Source organism: Ascidiella aspersa, chromosome 4, assembly GCF_963924565.1.
Source record: "Ascidiella aspersa chromosome 4, kaAscAspe10.2, whole genome shotgun sequence".
NCBI classification, from domain to species: Eukaryota; Metazoa; Chordata; class Ascidiacea; order Phlebobranchia; family Ascidiidae; genus Ascidiella; species Ascidiella aspersa.
This window is the reverse complement of record NC_139450.1, coordinates 18397582-18420600: the sequence shown is the minus strand read 5'-3', so window position 1 is coordinate 18420600 and position 23019 is coordinate 18397582. Positions and strand designations below refer to the sequence as shown.

Below are 23019 nucleotides of genomic sequence, written 5' to 3'. Positions count from 1 at the left end.
TATGGCTGGATTAGACGCATCTATTGTTCCAATAGTTACAGTCTCGTAAAGCCAAACAGTAGCAAAATACGTCTATTCTAAGTGCGCCGATGTGCTTTTCAATCACTATTAAACTGTTACTATCATGCTGTTAAATAAAGTTATCCTTATCTCTAACAGCATTTTAGAAAATGTGTCCCTAATTGTTTTATTTCAGTACTCTACCAAATAATCACGGTATGTTATCCAAAAATAAAATACTTTGCAAAATACTATAATATCATTCCAGAAGGTTGTGGTACAGATGTTGCTTTGCTCTCAGGTCTTCCTGTGGCTGGAACCATATTCATCCAGTAATCATCGGACGTCCTGTATTAAATAATTGGTCGTCCATAAGATGTTTTTTACGTAGCACAGCAACTTATAGGGATCAAGTTAAAAAAATAGGTGAAAAAATTTGGTGTTTCAGATTTGGATTAGGCTTTAAGCAACTTCAATATTAAAGGTTACCAACAATCTTAGGCTATATATAACTAATTATCTCAAAACTGTATGTGGATTTAAAAAGTAAAAAATCAATAAGGGCAGTTATCTAACAGAACCACTGTAATATAAATACACTGTTTTAGTATTATTGTATTACTGAAAATAGTCTTTTCCCTTGTCTTTTGATTATAGGCTACAAAAATGATGTAAATTTCATTTACTGAGAGTTCGGGTTTGAGTTTTTTTCTGTTTTTTTAAAAGGAAAGTTTTATTGGAATATCCTACATGACAAAGCCTAGAATGTAAGCCTTGCGAGTTAATATGATTTGTTAGTAGAAATGTGTATATATAGTTTATATAGGACCCATATAAAATTAATCATAAACAGGAAAATGCTTTAATAATATATTTTGAACGTAATCCTGGATAACAACGCAGGGAATTAAGTTTTAAACTCAAGAAAGCATTTTGTTTGCGCTTCGCTCGAAACTTCACCGACCTAATATCTATTATAGATCCATTTTTATTGTCAATTTCAGGTCCGCCTCTGATAAATAGTTGTTATTACAAGATCATTTAAACCTCCACACTTATAAAAAAAATTGTCATTAAAAATTAATTTTCGCCCGATGAGCATTTTGTGAGATTGGCTTTGGCCCGCGACCAGAAAAAGGTTGCCTACCTCTGAGGTAGACGTATAAGTTACTCATGATACTATCGCCTATACCACCTTTATATGTATGGTCGTTAATCGCGAGATAAATTTATGCCATTCACACGGAGGGACGATAATATCGGATAGGAGCCGATTTCAGATGCCAAGGCGTACTACCCGTACACGACCGTTATTAGGGTGGTATCGGTACCGACCCAATTCCAAATTAAACGTAGGGTAACTTAGGCCAGTGTTTCTTAACCGAAAGGTTCGCCCCAGGCCAAATAAATTTTTTTTGTGAAAGGTTCGCCCCAGGCTAAATAAAATTTTTGCAGGGGTGAAACAACCGAAAGGGGTGAATAAGGGTGAATTGTCAGAAATGGATGATAGCTTGCGAGCAGGGCGGATATTCCGGGTGTGCTGTTACATATAGACAAGATAGTTTTATCATATGATAAGACAAGGGTGAGTAAAATCTGGGGGTGGATGCTAGGGGCGAGCAAAACTAAAAAAGTTTAGGAAGCACTGACTTAGGCTAATACCTAAACACTAAAACAAATTTAGACATCATTATACCTTAATTTAGATTATTTAATTTCATGTATTGCGCTTTTTTGAGATAAGTAATGATGTTATTTGGTATCGGATTGCGATACGTTTTGTCCAAAATATCGGGTATCGTTATCGGTATTATATCGAGTTTATATCAGCAATTAAATTTTGTTGCCCATAAGGAACATGGACGGCATTATGACGTGTAAGACATGACATTTTTGGAGTTTTTGCACATTTCCTGTGATGAATCAACAAAAAACGTCCGCTTGATATTTCCTCTGTTTACTGACAGCAAACAGCAAATTAATATACTGTAGCGGTATGTATTTTAAGCATAATCTCTAAAATGTTTTATACGAAAGCGTTTATAGTCCGATCGACAAGTTTATATTGATGCAGCCATATACCATTATAATTTATATGTCCTTTTTTAGCGCGTTAATCGCGAATCCTGGATTATGTTTCATATTTATTCGTAAAAAATATACTTATTCGAATTTGATTGTGAATAACATTATTTGTAATAAAAATAATTCTAATTCTAATTAACTTTAAACCTATATTTTCAAAATTATTCTTTTAGGCAAATTTAATTAAGTTTGTTTGCAAACCCATTAAGTTTGTTTGCAAAACCATTATCTTTGTTTGACAACCATTATCTTTATTCACTGTAGATCACCATCTTACGAGTCTCTGTCTTTTTATGGGCTGAGATTTGTTTTTGAGTTTTGGTATTCCTTTTTAGATGTTTTCTATAATTAGCTTAAGTTAAATCGATTGTTTACCAACGTATATAATATAAACATGTTAGGTATACAAACTTCTTGGCAGTATTTGTGATGATGCTGCAATCAAGACGAGCGCCAAGCTTGCAGCACTGTTCAGTTACAGGTGGTTCCTTTCTGCGTTCAGGGGCGAGCTGGAAATACAATATAAAGATACATCTTTATATAGAAACCCATGCACCTGCTAAAATAGAAGAGCAACTAAAACCGAAGCTGTTAAAGGGATTTAAGGCAACCCGACAAACTGAAAGAGCTGACACCCCAAATAACAAAAGCCTAAAATAGTACTACATCAAAAAGTTCAAACCAGAAACTTTGTGCTCTAAAACAGTGGTTCTCAACCTTTTTTAGATTACGGACCGGTGAAATTTCAAAACAAATTTTGCGGACCGGTGGACAGGGCCGGATTAAGGTTTTCATGGACCTGGGGCTGTATGGTAGCCAGGGGCCTATTGGTCATTTTCATTCTGTCCAACCAGAAATAACATGAAATAGCATTGTTTTTTGTTCACTTATCAAACAGATTCAATTAACATGTTTTCTAGCTTTAGATAAAGCAAAGCTGTTGATAACTTCATCGCTGTGAAATCTAATTTTTTTATGCAGAGTAGAGCTGACGAAGGCAACCTATTTTGGCCAGAAACACATTTGATTCTTTACTCTGGACTGAAAATGAGCGATCGTTTGAATAATTAGTAATCCTTATCCAAAGTTCTTAGTACAAAAGATACGTTTGGAAATGCATATATGAATTCATTTTCGTTAATAAAGCTAAACATTGCGCTTCTTTGCTACTTTCGAAGTTGATCGTAGTTCTTTCATTTCAGTTTTTCGGTTGTTTTCCATGAAAATCTCAATCTCCTTTTTCGATTCTGCAACTTTTTTGGTTTTTCTTCTGCCTTTTTATAGTTTTTGCTTAAATATTAATAGATATTTTACACTACCAATAAAACGATCTGACACCAACGGTGGTAGGCCTATTTCTAGATCAGCGTGGTCCAACTACAGGCCCGCCGCGCGGGCCAAAAGTGGCAGTAGTGAAATCAAAAATATTTACGGTCAAACTTTATTTTTTGAAATATATAAACGCAAATTTTATCTCGCTTCACACGTACGTTTTACGATAACTTAGTAGCCTATGTTTTGAATTGTGTCATGCCAATGCATGAAGGCATGTAATATTTTTTACATTTTCTCCACAGCCGTCCGCTGTATGGCCTTCGACTCGGTACAAACTGAAATTTTTGTCAACACCTTCGCAATATGTCCATTGTATCATAAGTAACACTTATTTGACTTTTTAAACGAGATAAACGCAATCCATCTATTCTGCGTTTCGTGCGAACTTTTTACGTGTTTACGGTTCAGCCATTCAGGGGTGTAGATAATATAGTGCTAATATTTTTGTGTGTGTTCAAGTAAACTTCTATGATAAACGTTTGGCGAAGGGAAACTGAAAAAAACAACAACATTTTTTTCGTGCTACGCGCGATGAATGTACTTCGGTTGCGCAATTGCCCATCAGTTGTTTCAAAAGCGGCATGTTTCTAAAGATTTTATAAATTATTACTTAATTGTTACGTCATATGTCCCCCGCCATATAAAACGAATTGCATCCGCGGCAAAATATAGTCAGACCACGCTGCTCTAGATTATAACTTTACAGTTGTTTTTACAAAGATAACGTCTGTTGGTCTTATTAAGTTGTTGCGTATAGGCCTATTTTTTCGTTAGGCCTTGGGCTGCAGCCCCCTTAGCCCCCGCCTTAATCCGCCCCTGCCGGTGGACCTTTAAAAATCAAAATCAACCCAAAATGTAATTACGACAAAAGTATGCAACTTAAAAGCAAAGACTGGAAACTTGAATTAAATTAGCAATTTTCTGCTGTCTTTCTTATATCATACGTGGTATACGAAAGTTTTTCACATACAACTATCTTAAAGTAAAAGACTTATAAACAGTTGGGCACAACACTGAGCATTGTAACGTACAGTAAGTCAAAAGTAGACAATTAACGTTATGTTACGTCACAGTGCTGCAAATTACGGAACTGGCGAAGTTCTTAATTTGGTGAACAAGCTTTTAACGTCTTGCATTTTGCAATTGAGATATAAAATTGTAATATATTTGGCGAACCGGCAGAAAAGTTGACGCGGACCGGCACCGGCGGTTGAGAACCACTGCTCTAGAATGTTTTTGTTATCGACAAAATAATAACCAATTGGTGTGCGAATCCCAGGAAAGGTTGCTCTCGGTGGAATATTGCCTGAGTCGACGTGTCGTTAGGTAGCACCAAGCCATATCTATTCTTAGAAGCACCATCATTTTAGCACAACAACATTTTGGCAGGCAGTCGGCGTTTTTTGTCAGAGTTTACTTCTGATGCACCAAACCGCATTTCTTATGATTTCGTTTTAATTTGTTTTTACCTCCTGGGCGAATGCCCTTATATGGTGCGACTCTACACCGCAGCACCCGCCGATATATCGTACTCCCAAGTTGTAAGCATCTCTTGCGAATTTGTGTGCCTCAATTCTTGTGATGGACCGACAATCGAGAGCTAAATTCAAACAATAATTATGACTAAAACTTTATATTCACAGTGTGTTTCGTTTATCAGACCCTTCGGGAGTCACTGGCCAACATAACGATACACATTATATAGTAAACCGGATGCTTTAGAAAAGGCATATCCGAAATTAGTTAGCCGATTCAGAATTATATTGAAAGCAAGGCAATTACATCAGTTATATTCAATGCGCCCTTGCATTTTGGCAACGAGTTGTTCAAAGTCTGGTTAAGTAGTAGACTATGAACAACGAATATCAGATTTAACATGAAGTCGGTTTCGAAGAGAAAGCCGCTTCGCATAGGTAAAGTTGAAGAAAACGGAAACAGAATATTTAAACTAAACTTAAAACACACGGTCTTCTCGCAGACACGTTACCTAAACATATGACGTGATGGAAAAAGACTATATGTATGTTTAAAATAAATGCAAATTTTTTAATTTAGATTTAGAGGGGCACACGAAGCATTGAGCACAGACAAAAAAATATGCATTGCTTGATATATTGGCGGTTATCAAGTTATGGGGCGGGTTGACCCAAAGTTAAGGCTAAAAAAAAGCTTTAAGTTAGCGATGTGTTACTTGAGGTACAACGGCCACATTGCAAACACGATATAAATCGGGAGAAACGCACAACTTGCTAATTTCTAAAACCTTATCTAAAGGCCTATGTTTTTCCTCAAATAGATATAAAATGCAATAAATGATCATGCTGATACATTGAATTTCTCTTTTTGTGAAAAATTTTTATTTGAAAATATAAAATCCAAAAAGGTTAAAAAAAGCCTAAATTTTCAAATTTGGCTTTAAAAATCCTAACTGGCAACCCTGAAATGGAATTGCGTTGCCTTCTGTTAACTTTTAACTAACTCTTCGGATTCTATATCTAGTGTTACGTCATAAACGAAATGCTGACCTAAATAAAGAAAAAGAGAGAAACGTTCATTAACGGTACTCTTGGGAGACTTGGTAGACCAATTTTTTATTTTACGATTCGACTAGAAGAGCCACAAAAAACATGCCGGCGAGCGGCATGTGGCTCGCGAGCAGCAGTTTACCCACCCCTGGTTTATACCTTGACAAATTTCATGACACTGTAAACCGGTTAATCATTAAATGAAAAAATGCTGGACGGAAATCGAAAATAGTGCTAAAAGCTATATTGGTTAAGGGGGGGTAAATTTTCTAATTTTTTTTTAAACTTTGATAACGTTTGGCAAACCTTTTTTTAGAGGGTTTGTAATTTTTTTGTGCTTCTTCAATAACAAACCAATCTTCTACATAAGGGTGGGTAAGGGTGTTTAATCGCAGACTAGGCTTTATTATCGTTAGCTTGTGGAACATTGTTGAATTTAGTGATGCTAACACTTGTTCTATATTACCGATTATCATTCGGAGGTTTAGTACCACCAACATCAAGAAGAAAATAATAACAATAAATAAATGTGAAACATACATTAGCACGGGAGTTCAAAACTTACTGTGTGCAGGGCCGGATTAAGGGTACTGTAGGCCTAAGGCTAATTACCAGGGAAGGGCCTATAATTTTGCAAACGAAGCTACAAAAAATAGTAAAAACACATACATAAAAAATTGAAGTTATTTACTGCAAAATAACACAAACATAATATAAACAGGGAGTCGAACCGTTTGACTTTTCCGGTTCAGGTTCGGTTCGGGTTCAAGAATTTTTTCGGAATCCGGTTCAGTTCCGATTTCGGTTTTGAACATTTTAAAAGTTCCGGTTCAGCTCCGGTTCGACTACATTTATTTTCAAAACCGGTTTATAAAGTTCCGGTTCGTTGCAATATGATGAAAATGTGGGTCAATAAATGTGGAGTTACGTGACGTAAACATGCAGCTCGTTATTTAAATATCTAAAAAATAAAAAAAAAATAAAATGTTTTATTTAATCAGTATTCACTTTTTTCATAAAATTTCGAACATGGCAACTTGACTATGCAAAATAGAGGTTGTGACGTCATGCTGGAGTGATCCGCTTTTGTTGACAGGTTTAGGTTCTTTTAAAATATTGGGTTGAGTTCCGGTTCGGCTCCTTAGAATTTTACATAAAACGGTTCAGGTTCGGTTACGGTTGGTAAAAATTTGGACCAAAACCGGTTCATAAAGTTCCGGTTCGGTTCCGGTTCGACTCCCTGATGTAAACATGTAATAAATGTAATTAAGTGTCATAGACTCATAGTTGAGGGGAGATGTAGGACCAGTGGATCACTTTTGACGTTTTTGCATCTGCAGGTTTTATTTGCGTTGTAAAATAGGATTTAGAGGTCGTAACGTGAAGTTTAATCGGGAACACACAATAAGACCTAAAAAGACACAATACCTAAAGCAGAAAACTCTATATAACCATACTAAAGACCAACGACATAATACAGCCAAATACGCAGTAATATCCAGTAAAGCATAAGATCAAAATCGTCTGAATAAGACCTAAATCTGTCGGAATAAGGCCTAAATTTATCGGAATAAGACCTAAATTCATCGGAATTAGTCCTAAATTCATCGGAATAAGGCCTTAATTTATCGGAATAAGGCCTAAATTTATCGGAAGAAGGCCTAAATGGCCAAAATAACGCCCGAAGCTTAGAACTTATTCCGATTTAGACGTTAGTAATACCATTATGTATTAGTCCTATTTTGGCCTTATCCCGAATTGGGTTTTATTCTGACGTTGGTGTTGTTCTTATCTCGGTCTTATGGCTGGAGTCCGTTTAATCTACCCTTCAACATACCACATCATTTAACTCAAAATGTAAGAAGAGAAAAGTTGAATAAATGCATCTACTTTCTAATTATTTAACAAATCATTTATCCAACCTTCCCACTCGCAAACGTACCATTATGCGTAAAACTTTGCGATATAACGTAATAAAAGGATACAATATTCTAAACAGGGCCAAAAATACAATGCAAAAACAGCGGCGCCCTAATGGCGCAGGTCAAACTAGGGCGTCCAAACGTCGACACCAAAACGGCCCATACCGGACCATGCAGCGCCCGATCGACCCATACCCTCTCCCTACCGTTTCAAGCTATATTTTGGTCATTTAGGCCCTATTCGGATGAATTTAGGACATATTCCGGCAGATTTAGGTCTTATTCAGACGATTTTGATCTTATTCTGTACTGGGCATTAATCTGCGTATTTGGCTTTATTATGTCATTGGTAGGGCGAATATTTTTTGACCAAAAAAATAGGAAATTTTGACCTGAAAAATTAAAATTTTGACAAATTTTGACCTGAAAATAATTTATTTTGACAAAATTTTGACCTGTTAGAAATAGATTGATTTAAATAACCTAGGCGTCGTTAATCACGTCTTTTTTATACTGTATACTGTTCTAATGAAGAGATAATACGGTTAAAATTGCTTTGAACTTACATAAAAACAATTTTTGTTGTTGATAAAATGAAAGATAAATTTCAAAATAACCGAACGACCAATTTCAAAAAGCTGACTTTATTTTTTTTTAATTTTGTAAGCGATGTATGTGCAATTTTATTCGATTTTGGGTGCTTAAAACCCACAATTTTAAAGTGATATCACAGAACGTAGGTAGTTCTTAACTCGTTTGCAGCATAAATGAAACGATTTATTTAACTACTCACACACAATGCACATATTGACTCGACTCAGTCATTCGTTTTTAAGCAAAAACTGTACTGTACTGGTACTAGATCTGTATCACTATCAGTTACAAAAATTTAAACTTAAAAAATTAAGGGCCGAATTTTTCCAGGGCCTAAGGCTATAGCCGTATTAGCCTATTGGTTAATCCGGCCCTGACTGTGTGTTATCCTAACTATATTTTTATTTGTTTTTACTATATATCACAACATCATTTTCGCGAATGTTTACTGTTTATTTTCAGTCTAAACAAAACATTGAACATATAATGAGTGGTCTGAGACTTTTTTGAAACAATTTCTGTCAAATTAATCTAATATTAAGGTTATAATTTATTCACAACAGCATTTATGACAATTTTCGTAACCCCCCACAAAACAAACAATCTAGACCAGTGGTTCTCAATTTTTTTTCATATTTTTCCCTTAAACGGTCACTGTGATTTATCTCAAAACAGTGAACATTACAAAACCAGGGTACAATTAAAAAACAATACAAAAATGCAAAGAACAATTTTACCGAACGGAATATACATAACGTTTCTACAAAGTGTCATAACGTTTCTATAAAGCGCAAATGTCAAGTGTTCCTCTTTTTTGGTCGAAATATCTGTAATGGCCTTAAAACATTCAACTAAATATGTATAGTCGGAAATGGAAGAAGTGTTTGCTCTGCAACCGTTAATTTGGCATAATTAGCACAAACTTGTGGCTCCAACCACATTAGCTGTTTTTTTGAATGAATGAATTAGTAAAAGTCGCTCTTGAGCATTTGCTTTGGCATTATGCAGAATTTCTAATGTATACTGGACTTACACCTACACTTAACTATCCTTTTTGCACTCCTCAGTCTAAGTTCACCAAATATTCATTTCAAACTTATTTGCAAGAGGTATTAGGTTAGGTGATTAGAAGGATTAGCCTACCAAAATAAAACACCATTCATCATTTCGTAAATTAGTGTTACCCTCGTCCAGGGTAATACTAATTTACGGAATGATGAATGGTCGGAATGGTCGGAACGCTCACTAATTTACGGAATGGTCGGAATTGTCGGAATGGAATGAATAGGGCCGAAACTAATTTGATGAATGGTCGGAACGGAATTGACTGTCGGAATGAAAAGAACGAAGCTGTAGGAATAGAATGAACTGTCGGAATGAAAAGAACGAAGCTGTAGGAATAGAATGAACTGTCGGAATGAAATGAACGAAGCTGTATGAACAGAATGAACTGTCGGAAAGCTTTGTTCATCTCATTCCGACAGTTCATTCTATTCCGACAGTTCATTCTGTTCCTACAGCTTCGTTCATTCCATACCGTCAGTTCATTCTATTCGGACAGTTCATTCTGTTCCTACAGCTTCGTTCATTTCATTCCGACAGTTCATTCTGCTCCTACAGCGTCATTCATTCTATGCCGACAGTTCATTCTATTCCGACAGTTCATTCCGTTCCGACCATTCATCTAATTAGTTTCGGCCCTATTCATTCCATTCCGACAATTCCGACCATTCCGTAAATTAGTGAGCGTTCCGACTATTCCGACCATTCATCATTTCGTAAATTAGTGTTACCCATGTGAATCGGTACTGTCCGGTTTTGCTAAATTTTCTGTTCAACTTAAAAAGACTAGCTAGCAGTATTTGTTCTCAAATTATATAGCTGCAGCTACGAGAAGTTGAAGCTGGGTAACCTTATGTTTCACCCTTTCTTTACTTTACTTTTACGCATTTATAACCATGCTAAAACAAACAAGCAGTATAAGTAAAAAAACCTGTTACTAGTGAACATTACTTACTGTAACGAAACAAGAGATATTGTAAATCAAACAGAGTCTCTTATGACGTAGGTTAACACAGTTAAAACAGGCTTATTGTCTTCACCTATAGGCTACTTTAAGTCTTATAGTAAGTATACGTTCCCATTTAAACTTTGTACCGTTAGTTATATGTGTTAACTATCAAATAATAAAATTGGCCATTTTCATCCACTTTTCCTTCTCAATTCCTTTCTGGAACAAATTTCTTCCCCAAAATTCGAAATTACCTTCAAAGTGAGCCAAGTGGCTCCCCTTGAGATCCACTGGTCTAGACTAGATCGACCCTTTGATTATGGCACGCATGCAATAAGCAAACAAAATTGTTGTCCCATGCAGGTGTTGGCAATTAATGACCTGTGGCTTGTTTTACATCTTGTATTCCACACCTATTCGGTACAACTTTAAAATTCCGTATTGGCATCACGTATTAATTCTTGCAGTAATTAAAACGCCTTTAGTTTGTTTAATTATGAATGAATAAAATACATTAAAATAGCAACAAAAGACCAGCAATATGTAAAACATATGCGTTACAATGTTGGGTCAGGTTTGATACTCCTGATCTAAATGTTTTGGTCAACTTAACAAGATATACCTATTTACAAATAAAGTTTGTTTATTTCTGCATTTGTAAAATAATCCCTAAAATGTTTATATTTCAATTTTTTGAAAGTACCTTTTTACAAGCCAGTCAACTTTGCCTATGTAATACCAATACAAACCATTTATTTTTGTTTATTACAGAACATTATATGATCTTTTTATTATGTAAAGTTGTGTTTGTTTCGTTTAAACATTTCCTATTTTATCCACTCCACATTTTATTATATTATTAAATACTTTACCAAATGGTGCTTCCGGCAAAGCCAGATATCCGTTGGGAACATTCTCAACTTCGGGACACATCCACCCCAGAGGTTGACACATCAGGTAAGGGTGAAGGTTAGCCTTGTCTAGTGCAGCTTTCATGCGTTTCAATGTTCTCAAGCAAATATTGATGTCAAAATTGCAGTTAACACCTTCGCTTAAAGAAAACTCTTAAAAATTATACCAAGAGAGACAGTATATAGGCAATGCAGTTACCGATAATATCAGCTCCTGTTTGTGCCAGTCTTAAAGCGCACTCTTCAACTGTGACTCCATTTAAATCACCCCCTGCAGCAATCCGCATGGTGGCAGCGATAGGCTTTCTTGCTCTTTTCATGACATTAATGCAGATTTCAATTTCCTCTATGTGGCCAAAATACTACAAATTGGATATAAAAATTGAGTCAGATAAAATAAATATGCTTTTCATATTTGAATACTAAAAAACGAAAATGATGTGTGTGCAAATATTGAGTGACAATCGCCATTTATTATAATCCTTACTTCGGCTAACACAAAGTCCACATCGTGGTCAATAAATACTTGAAGCTGGTTTTCAAATTCTTGCCGTATTGCTGCAACACCTTCTTTCTTTAAGTATGACATTACAGGAGACAGCGACCCGCAAACGATTGCATCTCCTTCATTCGCTACTTCTTTTGCCAAATTGCAAGCTGCTGTGTTAATTTCTGCGCACTTGTAGCAAATAATCTTAATTATAGTTATTTTTACCGCAGTGAATTGCAACACCGCAAGTAAAGCAACCAAATGATTTTAAACCAAACTTGTGAATACTCAATTAAAAAAATTAATGTCCCGCTGGGGTACTTCTTTCGAACAATACAGACATATTTACCGTATGTTGAACTTGTGCATGTTTCAACTTTCCGTCGCTCGCGTAAAACGTAGGCGTCTGTATGACGTCAGACCCAGCTCTGAGATATTCGCGTAGCAGTTCACGTACAGCGTCAGGATGCTCCACCACCGCTTCTTGAGTCCAAGGACCAGCACAAGCATAACCCCTTTTCTCCAATGTCAACAACAAACTGCCGTCACCAATGACAGGTCCTTCGGCCAAACGTTCCAAAATCCCCCTTTTTTGTGTCATTTTATGCACACTCAAAGATTAGGAAAAAAAAGGTGTGAACCTACGGCAAAATTAAATTAGATGGCATTTTGTGTTTATACTGTGTTTAATTTTTTATCTCAACAATTTTTATTTCAACAATTGCAAAAATGTATTCTGCATACCCGCATTAAATTCAACAGATTAAAGTATGGTAAATTTCATTCTTGTGAATACTAAAAAAAAAACAGGTTTTCCATAAGAAACAAAAAGTGATGTTTTTACTAATTTTAGCATTCACAAATTATGTTTTTACTAATTTTAGCACTATACCATTACCTATTTTATCGTACAAATAGCCTACGCGAGGAATGAATAATTTTCAAATTTAGAATATTTTATTGGTTCCCAATTATAAGTAAACGCGCCTACATGACAAATTGTCGACAAGGCACTGTCAACACAATGTAAAATAGGCCTTATTACCGTTGTCTTTATCTGAACAATTTTTTAATCGTATTACTCCTTTTTAATACAAAATATATTCTGCATACTGCATATCCGCATTAAATTCACTAGATTAAAGTATGGTAAATTGAATTCTTGTAAATACTAACAAAAACAGTTGTTCCAAAACAAACAAGCTAAGTTTTGTTTTCACTAAATTTCACACTATATTATTAGCCTACCTGTTTTATCGCACAAATAGCTTACACGACGAATGAATAATTTTCAAATGGAGCACTATATAGGTTACTAATCTTTAAGTAAACACGCCTACTTGACAAACCCGTCGACGAGACGCCGTCTAACGCAATGCAAATATAGGCCATTAGGCCTATATCACACGCCGGTAGCTTTACAAACGAATACTGGATAGGGTTGTTCAAATTAGAATCCCAGGGGATTCTAGAACTATAGGTTTCAAACCTAGAATAACGAATACAAAATATAGCATCCAAATATATTTTTAATTAATTAAGCTCGATTTTGTTTGATGGAGGGATTAATCTTAATATACCCTCTACTAGTGTACAGCGCAGACAATAAAGCAATAAATTGCAAAACAATTTGCTAACATGTGTATATTCTAATAAAAAATAAACTTCCAAATGTTTTAAACTTGGAGGTTTCGGATTGCGTTTATAAAAAGCCATTGTATTTCATCAAAATTGACCTTATCGAAAAATAATTGTTTCGGCTCACAGTAACAACGGCTTATAGTAGTGTGCCACCTGAAAACAAGGTTCTGAATTAAATGTTATATGAGAACGTCTTGAAACATTTTTCTCATAAGTACATCATGATACAGCCTATAACAATGTTAAAGCATTGGACGTTATGTAAAATGTAATTTTAAAGCAAGAGAAAATTATAGCACATCCATCATAGCCTAAGTACAACCAATATTATCACGTGTTTTTTGTCCATAGCAGTGCTTCTTAACCTTTTTTACTTGGGGGGCGCACCGAGACACTACGAAAACGTGGCGGTGCACCTTGCGAGCAAAGCGAGTGCGAATTTTTTTTAGGTGTATCGATATTTCTCTTTCATAATATAGATTTGATAGTTACATATTTTTAAAGGGACTTCAGCCTTTAAGACTAAAAACGTTATTTTGTCCATTTAAGTCTCGATTAACTTTGGATTTATTTCGACATGCTCAGGTCTTATTTAGACTATTTTAGGTCTTTATTCTGTCGTGGTTATTACTGCGAATATGGCGTTATTATGTCGGTGGTCTTAATAGGCCTACTACGGTAGCCTATTATAGTATTATAGATTAATTATCTGATTTAGGTATTGTTGCTTTGTAGGTCTTTTGCGTTTTCTACTTGAAAGGCTTGTGGAATTTAAGAGCTAAGCTTAATAGGAAAGTAAAAAATATATGTTTTATATAATAGGACCTACATTATTTTTTCCTTTTGCTCGCGGCGAACCTGGCAGTCTTCCATGGCGCACCGGTTGAGAAACGCTGGTCTATAGCCTAAAAGGAATGGAATTTGCATTGCTTCGTTTTTTTAAGCTCATCAAGTTGTGTTGGTAATGGTAATTGCCATCAATTTCATAATTTACGAAATTAAATACCGGTACCCAAACAAAAAATGGGCCATAGTTTAATTTTCTTAAAGAACATTGCACTATCGAAGAATAACATATATGTACCATATAACTTGTTGTTTTCCTTCCTAGTGTTTTTTAAGTAACTTGTTTAGCAAAGTTAAAGAAGCATATATAGATAGGCTGAGAATAAAAAGGTAGTTATTTAAAGAAATTGTTTTAGTAAAGGATACACTGCTTTAACATCAAACAAATAGCACGGAAAACTACCATCGCTTTATACGCGGTTTCTTGCGATCGGCAAGAATTCCACCGATCCGTCCGAAATTAGTGCAGTTCTAAGCAAAAAGGTCTACGAGAATTAGTGCATCCAAATGATCAAAAAGTCCTTTTAGACTTTGAGGTCTTGCACAATGCACTAATTTTGCTTAAGAAATATGCATAAGAAGAATAGGCTTAATAATACTTGACCCACCTGATCCCAAACACTAACCAGCACCCTAACCCAATTAATGTGCGTTGATTTAATAATTACATAAACGCTTCAGGTCCCAATACCTTAATTTGTGACGTAACAATCCTATATACCAGACTTTCTTAACCTGGATGAATTTACCCCAGGAGGGAAAATTTCCTTGTTTTAGGGGGTAAATCCAAGGATATGTATTGAAGCTCTGAATATTGTGGTTCTGTTTTCTTCAACTAACCCATATGCAAAGCGGCTTCTCTGCATTGCTTACTATCAAATCTGAATCACAAAACCGACCTAACATTTTAAATTTGATATTCGTTGTGCATTATCTTGTAATTTACCAGACATTGAAACTCGTTGCCAAATAGCAAGGGCAGCTGTCGCACTGACTATATACCTGATGTAATTTATTACTTTCGTTTTTTAATAAATGAGCACCACTTTACATATTTTAAATAGATTATTTTTGTTCAGAAGGTAAAACATACAAAAAAGGGTAAGAACCCCTGCTATATAGGCTACAATGGACGAGAAATTTCCTTATGCCCACCCGAGTTAGGGCTGTTTTCCCAGCGTTGAAATAAAATAAAATTAACGAACAATATTTGGGTTAGGATTCGGGTTAGCGTTTGAGTTCAGGCGGGTCAAGTGTTATTTCTTCTATCTCACATTTCCTTATCTTTTGTGAACTTTCAGCGAATATTTTCAATTTATCTACGCCGGGAGTTTACCCAAAGGCCAAATTAGTGCATTACCACGACCTCAAGGTCTAAAAGTCACACTTTTCGGCCCTTGGATGCCCTCATTGTCGTAAACCTTTTTGCTTAGAAATGCATTAATTTCCAACGGATCGGATGAAGAATAGCTTCCCGCTGCTGCGACTTTTTTACATTCCCCGCCGTCAACGCTCTTTCTTATATTGCGTTTGTACTTTTCGAATGGCGCGTACTCCAGACGACATCCGATTGGCCGATTCGCGGATGATCATCGAAAAAACAAGCAGTTGCAAAGTGAGTTAGCGCAGCTCAGCACTAGACTTTCTCGTCAGAGGTTGTTTTATCATTTTCGCCTTAAGCCCTAAAGATTAGGCTTTCTATCAAATATACATCCGATCCGTCAGAAATTAGTATAGTTCTTAGGAAAATGGTCTACGAGAAATAGGGCATTAAACAGTCGAAAGGTTTGACGACTTCAGAAGAAGGAGGCGGTAGCAATCTCGTGCCGATCCCAAAATCTCTGGGGTAATGAAATCCACTCGGTGGTTAGGGTTGTTCTGCAAATGTTTGCAGACTTCGGAGGACTTCCGGGTCTTCGACACGACGTAACCTTCGAACCCGTATGCATGAACACCAGCGTTTGGCGTCCTCCGAAATCTGCAAACATTTGCAGAAAGATCCTAACCACCGAATGGACTTCACTGCCCCAGAGATTTTGGGCTCGGCACGAGATCGCTACCGCCTCCTTCTTCTGGAGTCGCTGCTCATACAGCCGCACAAGCCCGCTCTCAATGTTGACACGGTCTTATTCCCTTTGTATTTGTTTTATACTTAAATGATACATTCACGCATTTCTATCGTCTAGTTTTTATTTTATTTTTATTGTTAATTCCTGTTTGCACGCGTCTGTTGCTTCCCATTGACCTCATTGTTTTATCTTTGCCCTAATTTGCAGGTGTACTTTTCACTAGTCCTTATCACCGTTACTTGGCGACCTCTTTTCTTTCTGTTTTTTAAAGCGTTCGAAAAGCCGAGCGTCTATAAAATGATTCGCGCTTGTCTCAACCCCAATTTACCGCACTGAAGGTGGCATAAGCACTTGCCAAAACGTATGCAAATAAAAAAATAAATCTTTTATCATTTATTTGGGCAACTTTTTTTTTACTGAAGATTATGAACAGATCCGTGGTTAGTGTTCCTAAAAGTTGTATATTGTTAAGAAAATAGTAAATTAACAATCGAAGACAGACAAGTTGTAGCACGTTTGTCTAAATACTAAAGACGATCTCTATACCAATACGAAAGTCATGTTATGCGTGTAATATTGGGTTTAAAGACAAACATAGCGTAGCTCAAAATCTACTAGGTTGGATTACCTGAAAGCCAAAAAAATCATCGACCAATGAAAAATTTGCTTAAGTAAGCAATACAAACATTATTCAATTAATAAATTACTTTACTTAAACCGACCTCTTTTTTACCTTCCACATTTTGAGTTGTGCAATACAAAAAACGCAATACAAAAAGTTTTAAACGCAATACGAAACGTTTTCTCTATACACGTGATAAAATAAATTGCTGTGTGACTACATATTTTCAGAGTTTGATTTGTGCATTATATGCCATTTCATATTTTCTTTTTTTTAAATTAAATGTTATGTTATATATTGTGTATTTTGTTTTCAAATTGCTTCACGAATGAAATGTAGGGTTGTCAAATCCTGATTTAAACTGTTGCTGTGTAACGACTCCAAAAACCGGAGATTGGCGGTTACTCAGCTGAACATTTTGTCGTGGATGTTGTTGATGTTTTTTCGCGTTTCGGCTCACCAAACTTTTAATAGAACTCATAAAGTTTCTGGTGGTGCTCTGTTCTGGATCCGGCGCGACGTTGTCGTAGAATGGTTGTTCACGAATTTCACTTGGCAGTGGAAAGGGTGGCCTATCAATTGGCATACAGTCTTCGTAGCACGGTCCCTGATCAACTACGATTGAGTCCCTATACAACAGGGAGTTCTATGTAAGAAACGTTTTCATTAAATATTCTTGTTTGATCTGCCCCGTTTATAATTAGAAATCACGCAATTATATTTTAGGTTTTTACAAATTGTAGTTGAACGCAGTCGTCAGGCACATGTATTGTTAAATCGCTAATCAATGCATACATCGTGGACAACTAATTAAAATAGCTGAAGTTGTCAAACAATTAGCTCGGAGCGACCATGACGCTCTGATAACAGTAAAATATTGTTAGACTGACAGTAAACTGTGGTTAAACATTCTCTAGAGAATCTCTTAAGATTGCCTAAAGGAGGTTCCAATTTCCAATCGCTTTAAGTATTTAGATATACTAAACTGATTGATGTTGTTCGGAGATGAAGACCGTAGCAATTCTTTGTTGTTAGGAGGCACAGGAGGCGGGTAAGAAGGCATAGAGGGTATTTGATGGACAGATTCTTTGTTATCTTGTTCACTGGATGGTTTGGGCTGTTTTATTAAGCTTAAAAAAAATATATGCTTTAACAAGTACAGTCAACTGCTTATGTAACTTTAAAAATCCAAACAGTATGTCATACCTTAAAAAATCGCAGTCATTTCGCTGAACAGTCAATTTTGACAAATACTGCAAAGTTGTCGCTTGTGCTGCAAATACAATAGTCTGATCAGAGGTTATCTCCTTAAGGGTTTTGGGAACATATGGCTCGCGAGCTACGCATGGCTCTTTTAATAATGTTATCTTGCTCGCAGACAAATCTAACCTATGATTTCTTTTAAGCTAGTCTAATAGCAAAATTTTCCGCGCTTCGTATAGCTGTTTTTTAACGACCGATTTAAAGAAATACCATTGCATACAAACGGCCTAATTGTTCGTGGCATGGCATTCCATAATCAAAATGTTACAAACTTAACCGATGTATTTGTTAGCGCCAACTATGTTGCCTTTTTAAAGGGTACATTTAAAATCACTTTTTTGCCAACCTAAACTAGATGTTGAAAAATATGATATGGCTAGTGGTAGTACAAACAAAAAGATTCGACTTTGATGGCTCCCTTAGCTGAAAAGGTTCTTGACCACTGGACTATAAATGTTAGACTTGACAGAAATAAATTTATTATAAGATTTAGTTGGCAGAAATTTATAATGTTGGAGGAAGTGTTTTTAGCAAGCACGTCGCTATAGTCTATGACAGGTGTGGGCAATTAAAATGTACATTGCGTGATATATTGGCGGTTATTAAGTTGTTGGGGGCGCTAAACCAAAAGTTAAGATTAAAATACGTAAAAAAATTCCTACAAAAAACTTTTATATTTTAAGCTTTAAGACTTTTGTTTCTTTAAGCTTTACCGATGTGTTACTTGCGGTACAGCGGCCATATTGCAAAGACGATAAAAATCGGGAGAAACACACAATGGTATTAACTAAATTAGGTTTACAAAATGTGAATTCGTATATTATTGACTTAGAAAACGGTCGGTATTTCGTTCACATTTTAAAGGAATACTTTCGACGCGCAAAAAATATATAAATATTAGGCCAAGTTTGAGAGAGTGCCACAGTGCAGACGACGCTATTTGTCTGTAAACATTCTAAAAAATCGCATGGAAGATACGAGATAGATTTTCGCTCGAAGCGCAAAAACAATTTCCGTTTTAGTATTTGAAACAGTCTAAAAATTTGGCGGGGTCATGACGAGATCTGTCCTTGAAAAAGTGTTTACCATAAAACCAAACATGTAGAAACTCACCCTTGTTTTCGCTTAGCCTATGTATTTTAAGGAAAACAAGCCTCGGGCCGGATTAAACTACTTGGCGGTTTATGATCATAATGGGAAAGTGAAATCAGTTATTCTAAAAAGGGGAAATCCTAAAAAATATCTAAAACTTTTGAAAACGTTTTGACAGGTAATCTAGTCTCTACAGTTTCATATTATACTAACATTTACAAACAACATTTTAGCAATGATTGCTGTTATAACTATAACCAAATTTGAAGTCGGCAGTGCGGACTTGCCTTTTATTAAATGCCAAATGTTTGGTGCTTACGAATATAAAGTATGACAACCAGGGGCGGTCGACATTTATCCTGCAAGGGCCAAGGTGATTTTTATTATCACATATTCATTGCAACAACCAGGGACGGATCTAGAATTTTATGAGGGGGAAGGGGTCATGAACTTTTTGAGAGGAGGCGTCTCAGCATTATGCCTTAACGTGATATCATGATACAAGAAGTTTAAGAAACTTATTGGTCCCGATCAAACTCGTTGTCATAGCCGATGAATCGATGATGATAAACATGGCAATTGATTTGTAAGCAAAAAGCGATGTTACGGAAAGCATCACATATTAAACTATTGCTATACTGGCTCGTATTTTTGCTCTGTTTACAGCCATTTTATTGTTTATTTTGTTTCATTACTTTAGTTAGATTTCCTTTAGCAAATAGTACACAGCCCAAGAAAAACCCTTGCAACCACCTTAGGAATCACGACCACCAGTATGGGAAGAACTCGCCTAAATAGCCACATAGAAAATGTGCACCAAACTACGTTCTTAAAAATCGTTTATTTTATTTAGGTCGACCAAACTATAATTTAAATAGGGCGTTTCACTATGTATGTTTTGCTCACATTAACGAAAACAGTAAACATTGGGAAGCGCTAAAACATGCACCTGGATTAAATTGATCAGTCAAACAGAGAAATCTAAAAAAAATCCAAATGAGATTTAAGGAGGCACATTTTACAAAAATTATGTAGGTAAAATATATATGTATTTTGGGTGAGTGATGGGTTCGTGTCCCCCCACAACTGATAACAAGGCATTCAAATATTTTAAAAATTGTTTCTAGGAAAACCCGGTACCCGTCCTTGCATTTTAACAAACACAACACATCAGAGTGTTTGTTCTGACCACCCTATTTGTAATACTATTTTATTGTCTGTCACTACAGAAAAAAACCTCCTCACGTAAAAAGGCCCTGAAAAGGGTGTTAAAAACGGTAGAATCACGAGGTTACTGGAGTACAGAATAGATTCGTAGGACTAAAATAATGCGAGCACCTTGTTAGATCATGCGATCTCCGTAATGACAATTTCGGTAAAAACGTCATAGCGCTGGTTACAGCGGCGGCCGGGTTTGTTTGTGGCTTGGCAATCATTTAAAAAAATATCTAAAATAAGTAGCTCCATCTCTTTAGTTCAAAACGGGATAAACTTACCGGCGTTGATGTTCTTCAATTCCCTGATTTCTTTTTTAAATGCCTTTGATCTTGAACGGACGAGACAAGCAGCCACAATAATGACTATCAAGGCAAGAGCTGCGCTAGCAATCGGCACGCAATAAGTAGAAAGAAACATAACAACTGCATCCGAAACAGGAGAGACTTTTTCTTTATATTTTTTTTCGACGCACAATGTGTAATTTCCATCCTCTGTGACCTAAACATAGATTTGTTTTGACCAATAGGAATAGTTACGTCAGTAAATCAATCGACTCACATTTAGAAGAGGAAAAACAAAAGTTGTGTTGTCCACGTAAAAGTTGAAAGTACCTGGGGAAAATGTTTTGGGGTTGTTAACTTAACGCGTCATTTAAAGTTTACAATTTTGAATTTGAATTATTGTCGATCGTTAGAGTAAGAATATATACCATTTTTAAAGCACAGCAGATTTTGGTTTGTGTAGTTTCCTGAAGTTCCTAAACTAATAGATATGACAACATCTTTTCCAAGTTGTACCGCTTGAGTTGTGTTGAATGGAATAGCTCCATTATTACTTTGACTGCCTATATAAAGTACACAATCGAAAAATGGTTGATTAAAACGAAAATCACGTTCGGTATATTTAGATCGCTTTATAACCTGATAATTTACCAAACAATATTCTGTTTATACAAGTACATGTCAATCATTTTAATTATATCTTACTAAACTTTAATATGCATATGGAGTTTAAAAGTCTGTACTATACGTAATTTCATCTTAAATCGTGTAATATATAAAGGATGACATCGATAGAACTTGGTTGATTTAAATAGGTAAATAGGTCGTTACTATAGTACAGGGGTGTACAACTTACGGCCGCCAGTAGAATTTTTAAGAGAAATGGTCAGAAAGTTAAGTCACAACGTGACGTCATTACACAATTAGGCTTAAAAATACATATCGTTCACGATCTCGATCGTGCGAAAACATGTAACCGAAATCTAGTCGGATCGCGGAAAGCCCGAACAAATATTGGGTTTAACACGGCAAAACTTTCAATTCAAACAAATGGGCTTAGGTACATCGAAAGAATCGCGTATTGTTAAAAATACAGGCATTTATGGTATAATTTAACAGAAATAGGACTTTATAGATTGTGTTAGTAACAAGACGCAACAAGCTATAATATATATATATATATATAATGCTCGATATAAAGGATTTACTTGAACGGCCTATAAAGACAGATAGAAGCTCGCGTGAAGCGCAAAAATGTATTAACAAATTAGAAGTTGGCAAAAAAATATACTGTTTTGTCGGGGAGAGGCATGGTCAAGTGGGCCCCTGGACCCGCCCCTGCCCACAGTCACAATGCTCTTAGCCAATCTGATACCAAGCAAATAAAGACTGAATTAGGTGGCATAAGTTTGTATCCACGTATACGTACGGCCGACCCGCAAAAGTTATAGTAAACTGCCGCACATTGTGCACCCTTGATATAGTATAATATGGGTAACAACTAAGTCGACAAATAAACGTTTTTTAATATAGTTTTACCATAAAGCATATACTTGTGTTGTTTGTTTGGTATATATATTTATTTTGTTTACGTTGGCTATAACGCACTGCGATTATCTAGTTTTCTCACCTTTTGTTACTAAAAGAAGTAAATAAACAGAGAGCGTGAACATGGGACTAGCAAGCATAGTTCTTTTTAACATTGAGTTAAAACATTCATTTTGTATAACTTTAAGTAGTATACAACATTAATAATACATCTGACTGACACTACGGATATGTTTCTTTTTGTTAAATTACTGGATATTTCACATCTGTATCTTTCTGATATTAACTCGGTTGAACCAATTGTTGTTTTTGGTTATCTGCTGTTAAAGTTAAAGTATGCGCTAACTCGGTAGCACCTGTTAGTATTCTGAGTGGTTAGAAGGAAGTGTCTGAAGTATATTACTTAATATGATGTAGTGCGAAAAGTGACGTTTTCTGCTTCCGCAGGCCTACCAAAGTAACCTAGATGCAACACTATAGAGTTAGACCTACTGTGCATCAGTACCGCATCGAAAAAAACAAATCACGATTGGAAATAATATGTTAGAGTTAGACGATATACTGTA

The 23019-nt window shown here is 35.8% G+C and overlaps 2 protein-coding genes across 2 annotated transcripts; both read right to left on the bottom strand.

The window, feature by feature from the left end:
* Window positions 1-251: 251 nt before the first annotated feature.
* LOC146148527 (betaine--homocysteine S-methyltransferase 1-like) lies at window positions 252-12474 on the bottom strand. Its single transcript, XM_083388059.1, has 7 exons — window positions 12223-12474; window positions 11871-12062; window positions 11583-11745; window positions 11345-11518; window positions 4890-5020; window positions 2497-2594; window positions 252-348 (listed from the first exon to the last, which is right to left on the bottom strand). Exons 1-7 carry the CDS (start codon window positions 12472-12474, stop codon window positions 252-254), a joined length of 1107 nt encoding a protein of 368 aa, XP_083244185.1.
* Window positions 12475-20373: 7899 nt separating this feature from the next.
* Window positions 20374-22675, bottom strand: LOC146148526 (uncharacterized). The gene is made up of 5 exons (XM_083388058.1): window positions 22536-22675; window positions 21334-21468; window positions 21183-21235; window positions 20903-21122; window positions 20374-20387 (listed from the first exon to the last, which is right to left on the bottom strand). Exons 1-5 carry the CDS (start codon window positions 22606-22608, stop codon window positions 20374-20376), a joined length of 495 nt encoding a protein of 164 aa, XP_083244184.1. The 5' UTR covers window positions 22609-22675.
* Between the last annotated feature and the right edge of the window lie 344 nt (window positions 22676-23019).